Source organism: Cervus elaphus, chromosome 20, assembly GCF_910594005.1.
Source record: "Cervus elaphus chromosome 20, mCerEla1.1, whole genome shotgun sequence".
Classification (NCBI taxonomy): Eukaryota; Metazoa; Chordata; class Mammalia; order Artiodactyla; family Cervidae; genus Cervus; species Cervus elaphus.
In genome coordinates, this window is record NC_057834.1 from 129,756,828 (window position 1) to 129,779,098 (window position 22,271).

Consider the following 22,271-nt stretch of genomic DNA (forward strand, 5'->3'; position numbering starts at 1 on the left):
GTCCCAAGACTCCTCTTTTTGATCTCAGAGAAGTTTGAAATTCTAATAAATCTGGGAAGACATGTAAAGAATGGTCTTCGGTCCCTGTGAAATATTCCTGGTTATTTGCTGACTAGAGTGAATTTTCAATTTGGTGTCCCCTCAAAATACTGGTCCCTAAAGCTTCTGGTTAAATACATTGGAGATATAGTCCTGTCTTGAAAATTCATAATAACCATTTGCATGTGAATAGCATCCAAAAGTTCTAAAGTAAAAAAACAAAACGAAAACCCCCCCACTTTTTAAATCAGCATTTCTAAAATTTACATGAACAGAGAATCTTTTTCTCCCCTATGTTATATTTATTAAGAAGTTACAGCAGTAGTGTTCGGATACATGGAGGGAAATAGAAGGTTAAAATACGTACTCAAATGATACAGATATTAGCTCAGAAGGTACTTTTAACTTTGATTTGTTGGCTGTTACAACCCACCATAAAAATGTACCACACTGATTGTAAAGAGGAGCAGATATAAGGACATATATAAATGAATGGGACAATAACTTTAAAGCCCTAAGAGTGAAACTGGGGTTATTGTATGTGGAACACATAAAGCTTTAAGATATACAGTTAGGCGTACCTTCCTGAAGTTTCTACTTTAATCAATAGCAAGTAAACTAACATAGTTTAGGGCTACAATCTCTCAGACATCGTGGGAATGTGGATTCACCCTCTGTTGCTGAGCAGTTTGAGAAGCACTGAATTACAGCTTTTGTGCTACTAAGTATAGCTAACAAACTGACAAAAAAAAGATTTTCTGAAAATAAGAAAAGACTTAAAAAGTTATTTAACTGAAACTTAAAAGTTTCTAATTCTACAACTAAACTCTCTCACATGCTCAATATCTGCCAATAAACATCAAAGTTTTCTATGAAAACTTTGTATTATTATCAAATTATTATGTATTATTATGTATGTGTCAAATTATGTATTATCATCAAAAAGAATACATCAAAGGATTACATTAAATTAAAAGGTTACATTAAATTAAAGACCCAGCTTCGGGAGATGACTTCTATTAAACTACTCATATTCTGGTATTTTCATAGAAATAAGTCCTTCTTAATGTGAAAAAGGGAATACGATTTAGTTACTGAGAGTTTCACCTAACAATCTGAAGTGTGAAAAAGAATATTTCTTTCTCCTTTTTCTGAGATACAGAAGAATGGAAGCTCCTGAATTGAATCACTTCACACAAAGTCTGGGCTTACCTGTATCCCAGCATGACTACAGAGGTAAAAATCAAACTCATACGGGTGTGTAATGTCTGTGTCGACCGTTGTTCCAGCTGGGATATTGCCACTTCTTCCGACCTAGATTCATTTGGTCAAAATTTAAACAAACAAGACAAAGGTAAAGAATGTATCTGAAGGCACTTGTAAAAAGATATAAATACACAGGCCGATCCCATGCTTCACTACTTCCAGCTTGAAATAATACTTGAGAAGGCATTAAGAGCAGACCTTATTCTAGTCCTAGTTCCTATTCTTAAAAGTTGCTAAAGTGAGAGATGATTAACAAAGTTTTATTCATCTCTATGGATGCTTAGCTGGTAGTTGATCCCAATATGGGTTGAAGACTTAAAAAAATTTTTTTAGGAAGTAACTTTAAGTGCTCCAATTTATAACATCCATGCACAGCAGGTTCTCTGAATGTGTAATTCTTATGAAAATTAGCATTTTTCTCAGAGAACCCTATATTTTTAGAGTGAAAGGATGCTGACAACAACATCAACTAGAGTCACCATTTGGTAGTTATTTATATGTCAGGATTTTCCATACATTATTTTTAATTCTGATAATCCTGCAAGTTAAGCATTATTTCCATTTTGGGGCAAACTATGGCTCAGGAATATAAAGTAACTTTCCCAGTAGCATACAGTAAAGGCCAGAACTGACAGTCAAACACGGAAATGACTACAAAGGCCCTGTATCTTTTATTTCATATTAGCAGTTTCAACATCTCATAAGGAAACAGACACCATGATTGTCTCTAAGTAATACATGATGTGAATGAAACAGGTACAGATTCCTGATAATGAAAGGCTCCTAACAAAACAATTTAAAATGCATATATATACTTACCTCTACCTCCTTATCCCTAACACATTTAAAATCATTAATTATAAGTGGAGGTTTATAAGGCTAACAAATCAGAAACTATCCTACTGACTCAGATATTCCTTCTGCTGTGTGAAGGACCGCCACCAGGTGGGGGCTTGAGTTACAGCCTTGCGGGGCAGCCAGCTAGCCTTCACCAAGTCACAAAACAAAGGAAGTAGTTCATAATCTTACTAAATTATGCCTATTCTTAACACACAGATCTCCTAATAAATACATATATAAAAAGCTTTACTCTTATTTACAGGGGCAGCAGAATGCCTGGGTTTGTATCACAGCGCCACCGAGTTTCTAGTCATGAAATCTAGGACACAGTGTTTTCCTTTCCTCATTTATAATTCCTATTATAAATGCTGTGCCTATTTCCTCATTTATAATTATCTCTCATCTATTATGATTAGGAGGTACTGAAAGCAAAGGTGAAAGAGAAGCAAATAAATGAAGGAAAGGCACGATTAAACACCAGTTGCAAGAAATCTTTAAATCTAACTTAGATTTTCCTAATCCAACTTCTGAAGAAAGCTTTGGTTTCCTAGGTATAGAAATGTAGCTAGTAATTTGCGGCAAAGGACTTGAACAACATGGAGGCCAAAATAAAACTACCATTACTGCTGCGAGAGATGTGGTAAAGGACAGTATTAAGTGCACCCTGGAGCCAGACTGCCTTAAAAGATTGCCTAATTTGAGTCCCAGCTCTACCCATTACTAGCTTTGCGACCTTGGGAGGTTATTTAACCTCCATGTGCCACAGTTTCCTCCTGTGAAAAATGGGGATAATAATAATAAAGTACCTCATAGTGTTGTTTGTGAGGACTAAATGAGTTAAACTTATAAAAAAGATCCAGAACAGTGCCCGTCATCATGCCCTCTTTCTCCATCACAACCACCATCACCACCATCCTACAACTAGTTAACTTCCACTGAATGCTCGGCATCTGCCAAGCACCATTCTAAGTATATTAACATGTTTTAATTTTTAAAAATTCTTTCAAAAACCCAAAATAAGGAAAATATTAATGCTATCCAAAATTTGTTTAGAAAAAAACAGGCACAGAGATTTTAAGTTATTTGCCCAAAGTTATACAATGAGTGCAATCAAAGACCAGGTATCAAAATATATACCAAAGACAAGACACACTCCTCGCTTTCTCAGTCTTTTCTAATGATCCCTCTCCCCAAGAGGACACTAACCCTTGCAATTCTGATTTCTCTGCTCTAAGGTTTGAAAGATGGAGGCAAAGCACTGGAAATGAAAGTTAGCTTGCATGAATTTTCACTAATCACTCTAGAATGTCCCTCATTTGTAAAATTAATTTTTACAAGAGATTTTGAAACTAGGATGTAACTTTTTTCTTCTGAACACTGAGGGAAAATATGAATAAAAAGAATAATTTTAAAACTCCAAAAAAAAGAAAAACAACTCTAAGGTTCTTCACAGCAACAAAAACATATAGTGGGATTCTGAACATTTGGAGTGCTCCTAGAAATTCTAGGAGGTTAAAAAAATTATCCTGTTTTGATGCTTCTATACTCATAATCAAGCTGTTTTGTTGTAACTTACTACCATATGTTAGAAATCCTGCTGTTGGCAAAGAGCCTTTGTTAAGTGCTCTATGAACCACACGATTTAACCTTTGCTTGAGACAAAAAGTGTTCCAACAGATGCAAGATTACCCTTTCAGTTCTATCAGCACAAAACAGTCGAGTGTGGTGTCTCTTCTGAACTACAATGTAGGTTATTCCAGGTTGATAGTCTTTCTCCAAACTGATGCAGGCTTCTCGAATTGCTAGGAGTTCATAATATAATACCTAGAGAAGATGAAATGGGAAGATTTGATAGAGTCAGTCATTCTATACAAACTTCAAAGTAAGATACTGATTTAGACTCAGTTTCTTAACTCATTAACTTATAGCTAACTATACTTCTTTATTTCTTTCTTTTTTTTTTTTATACTTCTTTATTTCATCCTGACTGCTACCAGGGCATGGTCTTACCGATCAAGGCTTACACATTCGCAATAAACACTTTAAAAGGGAAAATCTAAAGAAGGGTCAAAATTTGACTGTAGGAGCTTTCAACTTAATTAAGGATCCTAACTTCAGAACTAGACACTACATTATAAATACAGTACCTGACATAACCATAGTATGGGAGAAGCCCAGGCAACCAACCTGCCTGAACTGCCCCTCTGAAACACCATCCCGATAGAAGATGATACGAGTAGGCTTGAACCGAGTTGACTTATAAAACTGAATGAGAAGTTCTCGGACCATGGAGGCGAGGTCCTGGATGATCTCCTGTCGGGGTCTCTGAACTCTGACGGTGGCACAGTATCTGCTTGGGTGGGCATCCATACTACCTACAACCTAGGTTGGAAGAAGTAAAAAAAAAAAATGGAAATTAAGGTAATCAAAAGTGTATGAATATGAATTTTACCATAAAAAGTTGGAAAAGAAGTACCTAGATTTCATTTAAATGTGTATTTTACTGTAACTTTAACAATCACTGTTCATTTTGAAAGTAATGAAAACAGACAATTCCAGTGAAGAACAGAATAAAAGACCCAGTCTAGGGTCGAAAACTATTTTCCTCTAAGTAGGCTGCACTTTACATTTAACAATTTAATTCTAGTTTACAGATGTTGCTGGTAAACCTAAATATTAGTAAAGATAGAAAGACAAAAAGATGTATATAAAGAGAAGAAGAGGAAGAAGAAAAGTAAAAAAGAGGATCCATTCAAACACCTGTGCTTCCCTGGTAGCTCAGTTGGTAAAGAATCCTCCTACAATGCAGGAGACCCAGGTTCGATCCCTGGATGGGGAAGATCCCCTGGAGAAGGAAATGGCAACCCACTCCAGTATTCTTGCCTAGAAACTTTCATGGACAGAGAAGCCTGGCAGGCTACAGTCCATGGGGTCTCCAAGAGTCAGACACGATTTAGCAACTAAACCACCACCATTCAAACACCTGATTTCTCTTACAGTTTAGCAAGCCACCCCAAAAGTCATACTCAGATGATTTTGGCATCCTTTTTGGGGGGCTTCCCTGATAGCTCAGTTGGTAAAGAATCCATCTGCAATGCAGGAGACCCTGGTTCGATTCTCAGTAGGGAAGATCCCCTGAAGAAGGGTAGGCTAGCCACTCCAGCATTCTCAGGCTTCCCTGGTGGCTCAGCTGGTAAAGAATCCATCGGCAATGTGGGAGACCTGGGTTCAATCACTGGGTTGGTGAAGATCCCCTGAAGAAGGGAACAGCCACCCGCTCCAGTATTCTGGCCTGGAGAATTCCATGGATTGTAAAGAGTCAGACATGACCTAGTGACTTTCACTTTCTTACACTTTCACTTTAAGAACTGTTATGCTTCCTAAATTTTAAAAGAATTTTTCCTCTCTTACTGCAATGCCCTAGATAAAAAGGCCTGACTCTATACTCAGCCTTATTGTGTTGTATTTATGCTTTGTATCTGGTCACTGGAGAAGTTAATATTGGTTTTGAGAATAGCTATCTTAATTTTTTCTTTCTGTGTCTTAATATTGTTGTCTGTTGCAGAGCATGCATTGCAGTTAGCGAGTAGCCCCCACTCACTGCAACTAGAGAAAAGCCTTTGCAACAACGAAGACCCAGAACAACTAAAAATGAAAATTAAAAAATAAATAAAGGTAGGCAAGAGATAGAAGAGGCAGATGTTAAGAGGAGCAGTGTTAAAGAATTCAAGTGCAAAGTATTAATCTGGACAAAGGTGAAAGATATTTTATACTGAAAAAAAAAAAAAAAGCAATGCACCAAACTTGTATATGATGCATCTTTCTGTAACAAAGACAAGACTGAAATACATAAACTCTTTGAATTATAAAAAGTAACTGAAAATATGCAATTATGGAGAGGCCAGACAGACAAATTTCTGTGTAGGACATGGAAGAGTTGAGTAATACAATTAATAAACTTGATCTAATAGATATATATGGAACCTGTAGCCTCCGAACTAGAGAATAATCATTCTTTTAAAAAATCCAAACAACATTTGAAAGTTGGTTCTGGATAGATCTACATAAAGATACATATATCTGTAAAACTTCACAAATGTATTTTTATTTTTTTTAATATTATTTTTTTTACAAATGTATTTTTAAAACTTTATATATATTTACAAAAGTTTATGTCAAAGAAAATGTCATTAAAATTCAGAAAGTTAAAACCAAAATGTTGATCTTCATGTAAACTTGAGATAAGATAAACCTGCCCAATACTCACAGCAGCAATAGAAGGCTTCTTCCCATCACCAGCTGGCGGATGAGTGACATCTGCTCCCAAAAAGATCACTGGTTGCTGGAACACAGAAGGTCTTAAACACATTTTTAACAAGAGTTAGATAAATTTTTCATTATGCTTTTATCTGTTTCACACTAGGGCAGCACAACTGCAAGTTGTTGGCACAGCACAGAGAAGATCCTTTTTAGACAATTTCTGCCTTAAGCAGCTGTGCTGGTGGTTGTAAAGGGCAGTTGCTGCTAGCATTCTTCATAATAGGCATAAAATGACAAAATTTCCTCATATTAATCTGTCAATTTAAATCAACTTTTCTTTAATCTGGGTTTCCTGGTGGCTCAGATGGTAAAGTGTCTATCTGCAATGCTGGAGACCCGGGTTCGATCCCTGGGTAGGGAAGATCCCCTGGAGAAGGAAATGGCAACCCACTCCAGTACTCTTGCCTGGAAAATCCCATGGACAGAAGAGCCTGGTAGGCTATAGTCCATGGGGTCTCAAAGAGTCATGCACGACTGAGTGACTTGACTTGACTTTTCTTTAATCTACTTACATTTTAAGCCAATGTAATCTTGAAAGGAGATAAAGAATCATTAAACCACACTAGAAGGGATTAAGGGAGTCTACTACTTCCCTGCCCTTAAACAAAAGTATAAAATTTGAGTAACATATATTTAATAGTCATCAAGTAGCTAGTGGTTCATTTTATTTTAAAGTTGTATTCTTGAAAGTCAAATGACTATTTCTCTTAGTTCTTGGGCTTGATAACATTCTATATTCATCTTACTTATGAATATCATATATATTTAATAGGGAGGGGAAATAGAGACAGTATGGAAAAACAGAAAAAAAAGAGCTTTTGTGTCAACAAGACATTTAACATTTTAGAGCCCTAGTTGCTTTAACTATTACAAGGAAACCTATTGTTTAATTCTCCAAATAACATTATGTCTCTTCCCCAGCACCCTATTTCTAGGTCATCATGTCTCATCCTTCCTAAGAGCTCCTAGACACGTTGGCGATGTAACAGTAACATCTGTTGTCCCACTGACCCCAGCAGTTGACATGACTTATTTATCTGATTTAGTTAATTGACATGTCCCCTCATGTCCCCTCCCCTAACCCCTGGGCTTCCCTGGTGGCTCAGCTGGTAAAGAATCCACTTGCAATGTGGGAGGATCCCTGAGTTGGGAAGATCCCCTGGAGAAGGGAACAGCTACCCACTCTTCTGGTCTGAAGAATTCCATGGACTGTGTAGTCCATGGGGTCGCAAAGAGTCAGACATGACTGAGCAACTTTCACTTCACTTCACTTCTCCCCCAACCCCACCCGAAGTTCCTAAAGGAGGAAGAAAGGCTCCCCTCACTTTCTAGGTGAGTAGCCTCATGACACCAGCTTGAAGATGACTACTGGACTTCCCCGGTGGTGCAGTGGATAAGAATCCACCTGCCAATGCAGGGGACATGGGTTCGAAAATTCCACATGTCGCAGAGCAACTAAGCCCATGTGCAACAACTACCGAGCCTTCGCTCTAGCGCCCAGGAGCTGCAACGACGGAGCCAACGTGCTGCAACTACTGAAGCCCACGCACACACAGCCTGCGCTCCGCAGCACGAGAAGCCACCGCAAGGAGAAGCCCAAGCACCACAACAAAGAGTAGCCCCCATTCGATGCAACTAGAGAAAGCCCACCTGACGAAGACCCAGCGCAGCCAAAAAAGAAAAAAAGAAGAAGGTGACTATCAAACAATGAAAAAGTTTTACAAGCTGGATGCATCTGAAAAATAAAGTTCTCAATACTTTCTAGCGAGAGCTGAGGAACTTTGCGTACTAAATGAAAATGGGATTTTTCATAAAGCAGTCTCTTAAATTTTGCCAATCAAAACTCTTTACTTTTTGCTGAAACTTCTACTTCTCTCCCACAGCAGGAATCATCAAAGTTGTCTCTTACATAGGTCTTAGGTATGGCAATACGTAGAAAAATTAAGGTGTGAAAACTAATGGAAAAAAATGAATATCTTATTAGGTGATTAGCTTATCTTACCTTTGATGAGGTACAAGAATATTATTGATCCCTCCAAGTTTAACATTTATCTTCAGGCACAGGTTTGAGAGAGTTTGAGGGGATGTTTTTATTACATTCTTGACTTGAACACATTGTGTAGCCATACCCAAAAGTGTATCTCCGACACGTTTCACCTCCGCTAGGAAACAAATACAAACACCTCTAGTTAAAAAAGGTCAAATTTTCCTGACCATTACGCTGCTTTGTATGTTTCCCCTGTGAAATATATCATGGTATTACAGGACACCCCAAATTATACCAATACTAAAACAATGTAATTAAAATTTATAGTCCACTGTCTTTTTTTTGGCAACGCAGCTTGGCTTGTGCAATTTTAGTTCCCCGACCAGGGACTGAACCTGGGCCTTGGTAATGAGAGCCAACTGACCCTAACCCCTGGACCACCGGGGAATTCCTTATATTGCCCTATTTGACTATATAAATGTCTAGTGTCTTGAGGGCATTCAAGAGTGCAATTAGTAATATAATTTCTGTCTTAAATGTTTTAAACTGATGTCTAGCCAATTAAAATAAACTGGATCTTTCGAATTAACTGTTTCCAGGATTTCTGAAAACTCTGCTCTAAAACAGACAATTATAAAATATGAAAGATAATCCTAAAATATAAAGTATTCTGCCTTGAAGATCAGCTTAAGCATTTAGTGATGATTTTTCCAGTTGTTTTCTTTTTTTTTTTTAAATTTATTTATTCATTTATTTGGCTGCACCAGGTCTTAGTTGCAGCATGTGGGATCCAGTTTCCTGACCAGGGATTGAACCTGGGCCCCCTGCATTGGGAGCTCAGAGTCTTAACCACTGGGCCAGCAGGGAAGTCCCTCCAATTGTTATCTTCATATATAAGAAAGTATATTTTTGTCTTCATGAAAATACTATAACCACAACTGAAAAACCACAGAGAAAAACATCATACATAAACCCTTATTAATATTTAATTGTACTTTCTTCCAGTAATATTCTCATCTGTATTATTTTAATGCAGTTATAATCACAGTATATTTATAGCTTTCAATCCTATTCTCCAAAGTTTAATTTAGAAATATAGAGGTATTACAGTATAAAGGCTTTTATCCTGTCCCTTTCTTTATCCTGTTTCCTTTTCCTATCTAACCATTTACACAATGACATATTTTTGAACTGAATATAGGTTTCTATTATTTCATCAATAATATATCAAATAGATTTCTATTATTTCAAAGAACATTATGAATAACATCTTTGTATATTTACTTTTGTTTGGTTGTATAACTATAGATTCAGGATAAATTTCTATAGGTAGAATCTTTATAGATACTGAAAAATCACCCTTCAAAAAGATTTATTAATTCATTTAACAAATATTTATTGAGTCATCTGATACATGCTAGCACTGTGTGAAGCTCTGGGGATACAATGCTAAGTCAAGAGAGACACTGTTTTTGCCCTCATAGAATTTATAGTCTAGTCAGAGAAATGGGCATTAGTTAAATAATTTTAAATTTAACATCACAACTGTGAAGTAACACAAAGGAGTGGTAACAAGGTGCTAAAAGACAATAAATGTTAGAGAATTTGACCTTGTCAGGGAGGTCAGGAAAAGCTTCCCCCCAAGGAAGGGATATCTCAACTAAAAAAGAATGTGTGTTTACTTGGTGAAGGGTGGAAGAGAGTTATGAGAAGCAATACAGGTAGAAGACAGAGGGTAATCAAAGAGTTCCTGTGCGGAAAAAAGCATAAAGTAAGAAGATGAATTCTGAAGAGGTAAGAAGTCATGGATTAGAACATGCAAACCCTTGGAAGATAATCTTAAATGTCAATTTTATCAATCGCACAATGAAAAACTACTGAAGTGGGGGTGATAGGGAAGGTGGTAAAATCAGATCTGTACTTTAAAAATAGTACTCTGGACACTGGCTATAGCACTAACACATAAAAGATAAGAAGTCATCACTTCCATCCTCACAACAACAGAAAAAGCTGAACAAAACTGAAAATCACTGATTTGTCTTTGTCTTAGATCCATCAGAGAAATGAGGTAACAAAGCGAACTGCCACCACTGAAACAGATGAATACAATGAATCACAGTCAAGATCAGCTTATTAGAAGCAGAAACTGATGAAGCCATTAACTGCAGGAACAATTAAACACTAACTCCTGGGAATTCTATGGCAGTCCAGTGGTTAGGACTCCAAACTCTCACTGTCAAGGACCAGGGTTCAGTTCCTGGTCGGGGAACTAAGATCCCATAAGCTGTGCAGTGCGGCCAAGAACAAACAAACAAAACACAACACACACACACACACAAAACCACACACACTAACTCCTGTAACTCAATACGAAGAACACCCAAGCAATCCAAATAAAAATGAGCAAAGGATTTGAATAGACATTTCTCCAAAGAAGATCTACAATTGGTCAACAAACACAGGAAAAGATATCCCACATCACTAATCATTAAAGAATGTAAATCAAAACCATAATGAGATACTACCCCATACCCAATAGGATGGCTAAGATAAATGACAAGTACTGGCAGGAATATGGAGAAACTGAAACCTTGCCCATTGCTGGATAGGAATGTAAAATGGTGCAGAGTCCATGGAAAGCAGTAAGGCAAATGCTCAAGAAACTAAAACAGAATTACCATATAATCCAACAATTTCACTTCTGGGAACAGATCCAAAAGAAGGGAAAGGAAGGATTGGAACAGAGAGCTTGTATGCTCATGTTCAAAGCAGCATTATGGTGGAAGTAATCCAAGTGCTCACTGATAGATGAATAGATAAACAAAATGTGGATATACATGCAATGGAATATTATTCAGCTTTAAAAAGGAAGAAAATCCTGATACATACTCTAGCACGGATTAACCTGAGGGACATTATACTATATGAAATAAACAATCACAAAAGGTCAAATACTATATAATCCATTTATATGTGGTAACTAGAATAGTCAAATTCGTACAACCAGAAAGTAGAATACAGGTTCTCAGGGGTTGGGAAGGAGAGATGGGGAGTTAGTGCTGAGTTTCAATTAGGGAGGATGAGAAAGCTCTGGAGATGGATGGTGGTGATGGCTGTACAACAACACGAATGTATTTAATGTCACTGACCTGTATACTTGTTAAAATGGTCAATTTTATGTTTTATAGATATTTTACCACAAAAAAAGGGGAATAAAATTCTTATACATACAACATAGATAAACCTCCAGGACATTACCCTAAGTGAAATAAGCCAAGAACAAAGGGATAAGTATTGCACAACTCCATTTACACAAGTTATTAGAATAGGTAAATTCACAGAGACAGAAAGTAGAACAGAAGCTACCAGGGGCTGGTGGGCAGGGGAATGGGGAGCTATTGTTTAATGGGTACAGAACTCTGTTTGAGATGATGAAAAAGTTCTGGAAATGAACAGTAGTGATAGTTCACAGTGCTGTGAATATACTTTACGCCACTGAACTGTGTACTCTAAGATGGTTAAAATGGTAAATTTTATGTTATATATATTTTGTTATGTATATTTTACCATGCGTACACACCAAAACTTGTTAAAAAATAGTTAATTCAAGAACATCCTATGAAAACAGTATATGAAAGAACATCCTCTGAAAATAGTATATCAGAAAGAATGAAAACTACAATCAAAATTTGACACCAGGGCCTTTCTTGGTGGTCCAGTGACTCAGTGCAGGGGGCACCGGTTCCATCCCTGGTAGGGGAACTAAGTGCCCACATGCTGCATGGCAGGGCCAAAACCAAAGCTGACACCAAGCGACTGACTGACAGAAGGCATCACCTATACCAACATGAGATAAATCTAGAGATTCCAGGGTTCTGGCAAAAGAGGGAGGGCTACAGTAGAGGCTGAAATACAGGCAGCAGCACTCAAGAAACAAATATTAAACTTAAAGTGGCAAATGGATGAGATTTTCTATGAGAAAAACAAATAGGATGAAGGCTATGAAAATGCTGGTTTTGAAAGATAAGAATTCCAGAACAAAAAAAAAAAAAAAGAATTCCAGAACAATGTAACAGTTGAAACTATATGAGTGGATAAACTGATTCATAAGTAAGCATAAGAAAATATATATATTTTTAAAGTGAAGGGGGCTTTCCTCGTGGCTCAGCGGTAAAGCATCTGCCTGACAGTGCAGGAGACATGGGTTTGATCCCTGGTCTGGAAGGATCCTACGTTCTGCAGAGCAAGCAAGCCTGTGCGCCACAACTACTGAGCCTGTGCCCTAGCGCCCACGCGCTGCAACAGGAGAAGCCTCTGCAGGAAGAAGACCGCACGCCACAACTAGAAGGTAGCTCCCGCTCGCCGTAACTAGAGAAGAGCCCACCTAGCAACGAAGACCCAGCATGGTTGAAGATAAATAAATTTTTTTTTATAAAGAGGAAATATGACAAAGAACTACTAAGGGAATCTGTTGACAGTAGACCTGCCCTGAAAGAAATGATAAAAGATGTTTTCTAGAGAGAAGGAAAATATAGGTTGGAAGTCCAGACCTATACATACAAAAAAAGGTCAGAGAAGGAAAAAATAAAAAATAAAATATTTTACACTCTTATTCTTAATTGAACTAATAGGTAGTTGTTCAAAATAATAATAGCAACAATGTATTGTATGGAAAGGAATGACAGCAATATTGGAAGGCACAGGAGGGAGAAAAGGGGAATACTGATACTCTGTTACAAGGTATATACACTATCTGTGCAGTGGTACAGAATTATTGAAAGCAAACTTAGATTACTAGTAAATGTATACTGCAAATTTTAGGGAAACCACTAACATTTTTCAAAAAAGGATAATTCATATAAGAGAAGAGAGAAAATAGAATAATAGAAAATGCTCATTTAAAACCATAGAAGGGAGAAGATTAAAAAAAAAAAAACTAAGACCCAAACTACACTACAAGTTGCCTGCATGCTCAGTCATTTCAGTCATGTCCAATTCTTTGTGACCCCATGGACTGTAGCCCGCCAGGCTCCTCTGTCCATTGGGTTTCCCAGGCAAGAATACTGGAGTGGGTTGCTATACCCTCCCTTCAGGGGATCTTTCCAACCCAGGGATGAAAACGAGGTTTCCCACATTGTAGGTGGATGGTGTCAGGGGTATTACCCTACTGTCATGGAAAAGCAGGGTGTTCTCATGGTTATAGCTAAGGAGTAGCAGAAATGTCTGCTCTAGTAGGCAGAGATCCAGTTTGTGATCTCTTTTACATGGAGTGTTACATGGAATGTACCAGAAGAAAAACTGAGCAGATAGCAGGATTTGTGAGTCGTCCCAACACACAAAGCTTAAACCTATGGTCAGCCAGGTTCAACATCTGAAAATCAATTAAGTAACTGGTCCCATTTATATGCAACCAGTCAATCCTAAAGGAAATCAACACTGACTATTCATTGGAAGGAATGAAGCTGAAGCTCCAATACTTTGGCCACCTGAGGCGAAGGGCCAACTCATTGGAAAAGACCCTGATGCTGGGAAAAGACTGAAGGCAGGAGAAGTCGACAGAGGACAAGATGGTTGGATGGCATCACCAACTCAATAGACATGAGTTTGAGCAAGCTCCAGGAGATGGTGAAGGATAGGGGAGTCTGGCATGCTGCAATCCATGGGGTCCCAAAGACTCAGATATGACTGAATGACTGAACAAACAAACTGGTCATATTAAGAGAAAAATAGAAAAATCATATGATCATATCAAAACATGTAGAAAAAAATCCATCATCCATTCATAATACAAACTCTCAGCAAACTAGGATTAGAGGGGAACTTCCTTAACTTCATAAAAAAACAACTAGAAGGTTTACAGCTTTCATGTTTATTGCTGAGAAACTAGATGTTTCCCCACTAAGGTCAGGAACAATGTAAGGATGTCTCATCTCACCATTGCTATTGAACATCTTACTGGAAGTCCAAGCTAATGCAAGGAAAAGGATGTAAAAGTATACAGACTGCGAAGGAAAAAATAAAACTGCCTTTGTTCACAGAGAACATGACTGTCTATGCAGAAAACCCCCAAAATTGACAAAAGCTTCTTGGAACAAGTAAGTGACTTAGCAAGGTTACAGGATACAAAGTGAATATACAAAAAATCAACTGTTTTCCTAAGTACTAAAAATGAAAAACTAAAATTTAAAATTAAAAGTGCAATACCATTTATACTAGCAACAAAACAAAAAATATATACTTCAATATAAATCTAAATGAGGAAAACTATAAAACTCTTGATAAAAGAAATCAAAGAAGCTTTGAACAAAGAGATATTCCTTGTTCAAAGATAGAAGATATCAATTCTAAGATGTCAATTCTTCCCAATTTGATCTACGGACTCAATGTAATCCCAGTAAGTCTCAGCAAGTTATTTTGTGATTATCGGCAAACTGATTCCAAAGTGTGTATAGAGAGGCAAAAGACTTATTAGCTAATACAACAGGGAAGAAGAAAAATAAAGTCAGAGAACTGACATTACCTGACTTCAAGATTTATCACAAAGCTAAATTAATCAAGACAATGAGGTGTTAGCAAATGAATGGACACACAGACAGAAGAAACAAAACAGAGTCCAGAAACAGACTCACACAAATATAATCAATCTTTGACAAAGCAGCAAAGACAATTTAATGGAGAAAAGATAATCTTTCCAACAAATGGTGCTGAAACCACTGGAATCCATGTGCAAAAAAAAAAAAACAACCTAGATATGACCTTATACCTTTCATAAAAATTAAGTAAAAATGGATTATAAACCTATATGTAAAAAAGAAAACTATAAAACTACTAAAAGATTATACAAAGTAAAACTTAGAATATAACACCAAAAATGATATGTGAAAGAATATATTGATGACATTATTTAAATTTGGACTTCATTAAAATTTAAAACTTGTGCTTTATGAAAGACAGGCTTAACAGAAGACAAGCCAGAGCCTGGGAGAAAATATTTGCCAAGTAGGTATCTGATAAAGAACTTGTATCCAAACATACAAAGAACTCTTAAAACCAAACAATAAGAGAACAAACATATCAATTAAAAAATGAGAAGACTGGGACAGACACATCATCAAAGATATACAGATGGCAAAGAAGCACATGAAAAGGTGCTCTCTCTCTCTCTCTCTCTCTCTCTCTATATATATATATATATATATATGTATATATATATATGTATATATATACACACACACACATATTTTGGCCATACCACACAGTATGGCCAAAATATGCTGTATCTTAGTTCCCTGACCAGGGACTGAACTCATACCCCCTGCAGCAGAAGTGCAAAACGTTAACCAGTGGTCTGCCAGGGAAGTCCTGGTGCTCAATAATATGTGTTATTGTTGTTGTTCAGTTGCTAAGTTGTGTCTGAGGTTGTTGATATTTCTCCCAGAAATCTTGATTCCAGCTTATGAGTCATCCAGCCCGGCATTCTGCATAGGTACTCTGCATATAAGTTAAATAAGCAGGGTGACAAATACACAGCCTTGACATACTCCTTTCCCAATTTGGAAGCAGTCCATTGTTCCATGTCCAGTTCTAACTGTTTCTCCGTGTCCTGCATACAGGTTTCTCAGGAGACAGGTAAGGTGGTCTGGTATTTCCATCTCTTGAAGAATTTTCCACAGCTTGGTGTAATCCACATGGTCAAAGGCTTCTGCATAGTCAATGAAGCAGGAGTAGCTATTTCTCTGGAATTCCTTTGCTTTTTCTATGATCCAACGGATGATGGCAATTTGATCCCTGGCTCCTCTGCCTTTTCTAAATCCATCTTGTACATCAGGAAGTTCTCAGTTCACATACTGTTGAAGCTTTGCTTGAAGGATTTTGAGCATTACCTTGCTAGCATGTGAAATGAGCACAATTGAATGTGTTCAAGTATGTATTATTAACAAACTTCAAAGTAAAATTACAAAATACTACTACATACCTATTAGAATTGCTAAAATCCAGAAAACTGTCAGATACTGAATGCTGAATGAATAGGCACTGTCATTAATTGCTGATGGGAAAATAAAATGGTACTGTCACTTTGGAAGACAATTTGACAGTCTTATGGTTGTTCAGTCACTAAGTCGTGTCTGACCCTTTGCAAGCCTATGGACTGCAGTAACATCAGGCCTCCCTGCCCCTCACTATCTCCTGAAGTTTGCCCAAGTTCATGTCTAATGAGTCAGTGACACTATCCAACTTCTGCCACCCTCTTCCTTTGCCTTCAGTCTTTCCCAGCATCAGGGTCTTTCCCAGTGATTTGGCTGTTTGTATCAGGTAGCCAAAGTATTGGAGTTGCACCTTCAGCATCAGTCCTTCCAATGAATATTCAAGACTGGTTTCCTAATTGGCTGGTTTGATCTCCTTGTTGTCCAAGGGACTCTCAAGAGTCTTCTCCAACACCACAGTTCAAAAGCATCAATAAAGAAGCACTCACCCTTCTTTATGGTCCAACTCTCACATCTGTACATGATTCCTGGAAAAACCATAGCTTTGTCTACATGGACCTTTATCGGCAATGATGGCTCTGCTTTTATTTATAAGCTGTCTAGGTTTGTCACAGCTTTCCTTCCAAGTGTCTTCTAATTTCATGGCTGCAATCGCCATCTGCAATGATTTTGGGGCCCAAGAAGAGAAAATCTGTCACTGCTTCCACTTTTCCCCATCTATTTGTCATGAAGTGATGGGACAGGATGCCATGATCTTAGTTTTCTGAATGTTGAGTTTTAAGCCAGATTTTTCACTCTCCTCTTTCATCTTCATCAAGAGGCAATTTAGTTCCTCTTTGTTTTCTGCCATTAGAGGGTATCATCTGCATATCTGAGGTTGTTGGTATTTCTCTTGGCAATCTTGATTACAGCTTATAACTCATCCAGCCCAGCATTGTTCATGATGTACTCTGTATATAAGTTAAATAAACAGGGTGACAATACATAGCCTTGTACTCCTTTCCCAATTTTGAGCCAGTCAGTCAGTCAGTTGTTACATGTAAGGCTCTAATTGCTGTTTCTTGACTCAAATACAGGTTTCTCAAGAGACAGGTAAGACGGTTTGGTATTTCCATCTCTTTAAGAATTTTCCACAGGTTGTTGTGATCCACACAGTCAAAGGCTTTGGTGTAGTCAATGAAGCAGCAGTAGATGTTTTTCCAGAATTCCATTGCTTTCTCTATGATCCAGCGAATGTTGGCAATTTGATCTCTGGTTCCTCTGCCTTTTCTAAACCCAGCTCGTATATCTGGAAGTTCATGATTCAAGTACTGCTGAAGTCTAGCTTGAAGGATTTTGAACATAACCTTACTAGCATGGGAAGTGAGTACAACTGTCTGGTAGTGTGAACATTCTTTAACACTGTCCTTCTTTGGGACTGGGATGAAAACTGACCTTTTCCAGTCCTGTTGCCACTGCTGGGTTTTCCAAATTTGCTGACATACTGGGTGCAGTACTTTAACAGCATCATGTTTTAGGATTTTAAATAGCTCAGCTGGAATTCCATCACCTCAACTAGCTTTGTTGGTAGTAATGCTTCCTAAGGCCCACTTTACTTCACATTCCAGGATGTCTGGCTCTAGGTGAGTGACCACACCATTGTGCTTATCCCGGTCATTAAGACCTTTTTTATATAGGTCTTCTGTGTATTCTTGCCACCTCTTTTGCCTCTGTTAGGTCTTTACCGTTTCTGTCTTTGGCAGTCTTATCATTTGATAAAGCAATTGTGCCCCTGCTTATTTACTAAATTGAGTTAGAAACTTCTGTCCACACAAAAACCTCATGTGAATGTTTGCAGCAGCATTATTCATAATTGCCAAAGATTGTTAAGAAATTAAGATATCCTCCAATAAGTAAATGTATAACAAACTGTAGTACTCACACAACGTAGTATTCAACATTAAAAGGAAACGACTTATCAAGCCACAAAAAGACAAGATAGAATCTTAAATATTGCTAACCGAAAGAAGCCAGTTCAGAAAAGGTTACATATCATGTAACTCTAACTATACAACATTTTAGAAAAGGCAAAACTATAGAGACTTAAAAAGACCAGTGATTGGCAGGGGTTTGAGGAGATTGAGGGAGAGATGAGTAAAATAGAGCATAGGAGACTTTTAGAGTAGTGAAACTATTCTTTGATACTGTCATAGTAGATAATGACATTATGCATTTGTCAAAACTCACAGACCTGTACAAAGAGTAAACTTTAATGTAAACTGTGGATAATATGTTAATAATAATTTATCAATACTGGTTCATTAAATGTACCACTCTAATATAAGATGTTAAAAACAGGGAAAGCTGTGTACAGGGGAAAGAAGGTATATAGGAACTTTCTATATTATCTGCTGAATTTTTCTATAAATCTAAAACTGTTCTAAAAAGTAAAACCTATTAGAAAAATCACTCACTGAATCCACTGAGTGAAGTAGTGTAGAAAATAGACTGAAACTGAACTAAAGAGAATGCAGGCAAGAACATCAGTGTGGAGGCTATGATATGATAATATCAACTTTCTCACCCAGCAACAGTGTATCAGAGGGTATACTTATTCACATCTTTGTCAAAAGTGGCTATCATTGTTGGTGAAAAAGAATTTATTCTAATTCACTTTTCTTTAATGTCTAATGAGGCCCAGCATCTTTTCATAGATAACTGACCATTTGTATTTCTTTTATATCCTTTGTCTTTTTCAGTTATTTGTTCTTTCCTTGATTTACAAACTCTTTAACACCTTCTATATTTTCCTTTTTCTTTTATTTTTTAAATTATGGAACTGTGATAGTACATTTACAGGAGACTTGGAAAATATAGAACAAAGTTACATATAGTTCCACTATATATTACAATTAGTTTCTAGGTAGGTAAATTAAGATTTTTAGTTGGAGTTTCAATATCAAACTCTCAAAATTTAACAGAATGAATATACAGAAAAGTAAATGGATACAGTAGACCTGAAAAGCATCATGATCCAACATGATGATCCAACTGAACACAATGAAGATTTATACAATTTTCACACAACAGCAGGGTACAAATTCTATTCAAGTTCCCATAGACTATAAACTAGGAGACACTGGAACATATCCAGGGACACAAAACAAGGTAATACTTTCTGTATTTTATCACAACTTAAAATATATCTTTTGACTTTTATAACCATCATTTTTAATCACTACATATTATTTCACCACCAGAAACTTACTATTTAAAACAAGTTCTTAGTAGTTTCTTAATGTCACAGATATCATTATGAAAATTTTGTGCACAGAGTATTTTTATATTATGAATTCTTTCCTTTGAACATATTTTTGGAATAAGAAATACTTAATTGGTGACTGAAAACACATTTTTATACTTTCAATGAAAGGATACTATCAGTTTGTACTGTCATCAGCAATATGTTAAATACTAGATTCACTGTATACTCACAATCACTTGGTATTATAGTATTTAAATACATTTGCTAATTTAGTAGCATAAAAATGTCCTTTTATCAATTTGTACTTTTCCTTATTTCTTTATTGGTGTAAACCAACATATTCTCAAATATTTACCTGTTTTTTTCTTGAGAAATTTTGGTTTATTTTCTTCATTTATTAATCTAAGAGAATATAAAAATTTTTTCCTTTGACTACAATAACAGATCCATACGAATACTTTAATAATAAACTATAGCCTTTTGTTGTTTCCATTTGCTGCAAATATTTTTGACGTTCTATGGTTTCCTTTTAATTTTAGTTATACATGTGTGATATACAGAAAATTTAATTTTTATGCAGTCAAATAAATTTTCTTATGTCAATTCTATTATCCTAAGCTTAAATGATTTTAGTCCATTCAGTAATTTGAAAATTATACTTTCTTTGTGTTTTTCCATGTTTAAATGATTTATTTTTAACTTATTACTCTTAAAAGCTTTCGCTTGTTTATCCTAATAACAGCTAACATTTACTGAGCATTCACTATACCACGGCGCTATCATAAACCTGTTTACATAAAAGTGTTTGTGACCCCATGGACTGCAGCCCACCAGGCTCCTCTGTCCATGGAATTCTCCAGGCAAAAATACTGGAGTGGGTAGCCATTCACTTCTCCAGGGGATCTTCCCGACCCAGGGATGGAACCTGGGTCTCCTGCACTGCAGGGAGATTCTTTATACTATTTCAGCCACCAGGGAAGCCCTGTTTACATATGTAAATTTATTTAACCCTTACAACTACCTTCTAAGGATTAAATATTTATAGTATCCCAATTTCAGAGATGAGGAAAACCAGGCTTCATGTAGTTAAGTAATTCAGGTAGTACCACAAAAGTAGCATACCTGGCAATACCTAGGTATTAAGCAGCAGAGTCTGACTCCAGAGCCTGTGCTTTTAACATTACATTATACTGATACCAAGTTATTTCAATGACATTTTTAATAAACAATTCTTCTCTTAATCATTGTTTTTTAATGCCTCCTTCCCTGAAATTCTTTTCATAGAGTCTTGAACTATTTAGTTTGCTCTCCTGATTTCTCTTTTTATAGTAACAATACATAGTTTTAAAGACTATAGTTATAAAATGTATTTTTATGTTTGAAAGTTTTAGGATATGTGTTAGTATAATTTTAAAAGGAATTTTTTCTTTGGCAAGCAGGATCTTAGATCTCTGACTAGGGATCAAACCCATGTCCCCTGCCTTGGGAGCATGAAATTTTAACCACTGGATTGCCAGGGAAGTCCCCGAAAGGAATAGAGAGTACCTGAGGAAAAATGCAATCTTAATACGGTATCTTTACCATACACTGGCGTCTTCCCAGGCAGGATAACGATAATGAGCTGCAGCCCTGAGTAGGTGTTCTTGAGATGCCGGAACATGGGCTCCACGCTGTCAGCCCCCTGCGCGTATTTGCAGAAGCAAGGTTGGCCCTGGATGGGCATCCCTGCATCCTTGGAAATCTTCCGCAGCTGATCCGTGAAACCCCTGGAAGGAGAAATCACTAAAAATAAAACTTATGTCTAGTTATCAACATCTAAAAAGTAGTAATGGGAAGTTTGGGAAGGGAATGGAAAATGAAGCAAAGATTTGTGTGCTCCATATAGCAAGAGGTCACCAGACCAGTGATGGTAAAGGCCAACGACTGGTCAGTGACCTATTTTGCAAACTAAGAACACTATTGTACAGTTATGTGGCATTTTGTAGTTTACAAAGGATATCAGTAATAGAGTGTGCTGGTTAAGAGCTCAGCTCTAGAATTAGCATGACAGGTTCCAGTTCTAATTCTCTTACTTACTAGCTGTAGAATTTTAGGCAAAGTTTTTCAATTTCTCTCACCTGTTAAATGACTACTTCCAATATGGGGTTGGTGTGAAGATTAAATGAGATCATACATGTAAAGCACTTAGTGCACTGCCCAAGACCTGGTGTAAAAGCTTGATAAATTTAAGCTATTATACATTTTCTAATTTGATCCTGATAAGATTCATAAGAAGGTGGTAGGGTAAGGTATTACTGCCATTTTACAGACCAGGAAATAGCTTCAGGGACATTAAGTATTAGATTAAGGTCAAATGCTTAGATAAGTGGCAAGACCCAGAACTATGACCTAGTCCAGAGTTTCTTTCTACAATAAATGCCTATTTGAAACCAGGATAGCAGGAAAGATTCTGTCCTCAGAAAAGATTTAGAAAAAAAAAAAAAAACATGAAAAAAAAAGAGGTAGACAGCACTTTAATAATTCTGCACTTAGCCTAGGATAAATAAGTAATAATGTTGAGGTTTAACAATCACTTTACTTGTTTTTAAAA

The 22,271-nt window shown here is 36.8% G+C and overlaps 1 protein-coding gene across 5 annotated transcripts in view; it reads right to left on the bottom strand.

The window, feature by feature from the left end:
- The window catches only part of AGO3 (argonaute RISC catalytic component 3), a 128,505-nt gene that overhangs the window by 16,973 nt on the left and 89,261 nt on the right, over positions 1-22,271 (bottom strand). For all 5 annotated transcript variants that reach the window (XM_043876985.1, XM_043876986.1, XM_043876988.1 and 2 more), the window contains 6 exons: positions 21,263-21,447; positions 8,468-8,627; positions 6,413-6,503; positions 4,333-4,527; positions 3,835-3,969; positions 1,252-1,353 (listed from right to left, as the gene is read on the bottom strand). In XM_043876985.1, coding sequence (XP_043732920.1) covers positions 1,252-1,353; positions 3,835-3,969; positions 4,333-4,527; positions 6,413-6,503; positions 8,468-8,627; positions 21,263-21,447 — 868 coding nt within the window. The remainder of the gene's footprint in view (positions 1-1,251; positions 1,354-3,834; positions 3,970-4,332; positions 4,528-6,412; positions 6,504-8,467; positions 8,628-21,262; positions 21,448-22,271) is intronic.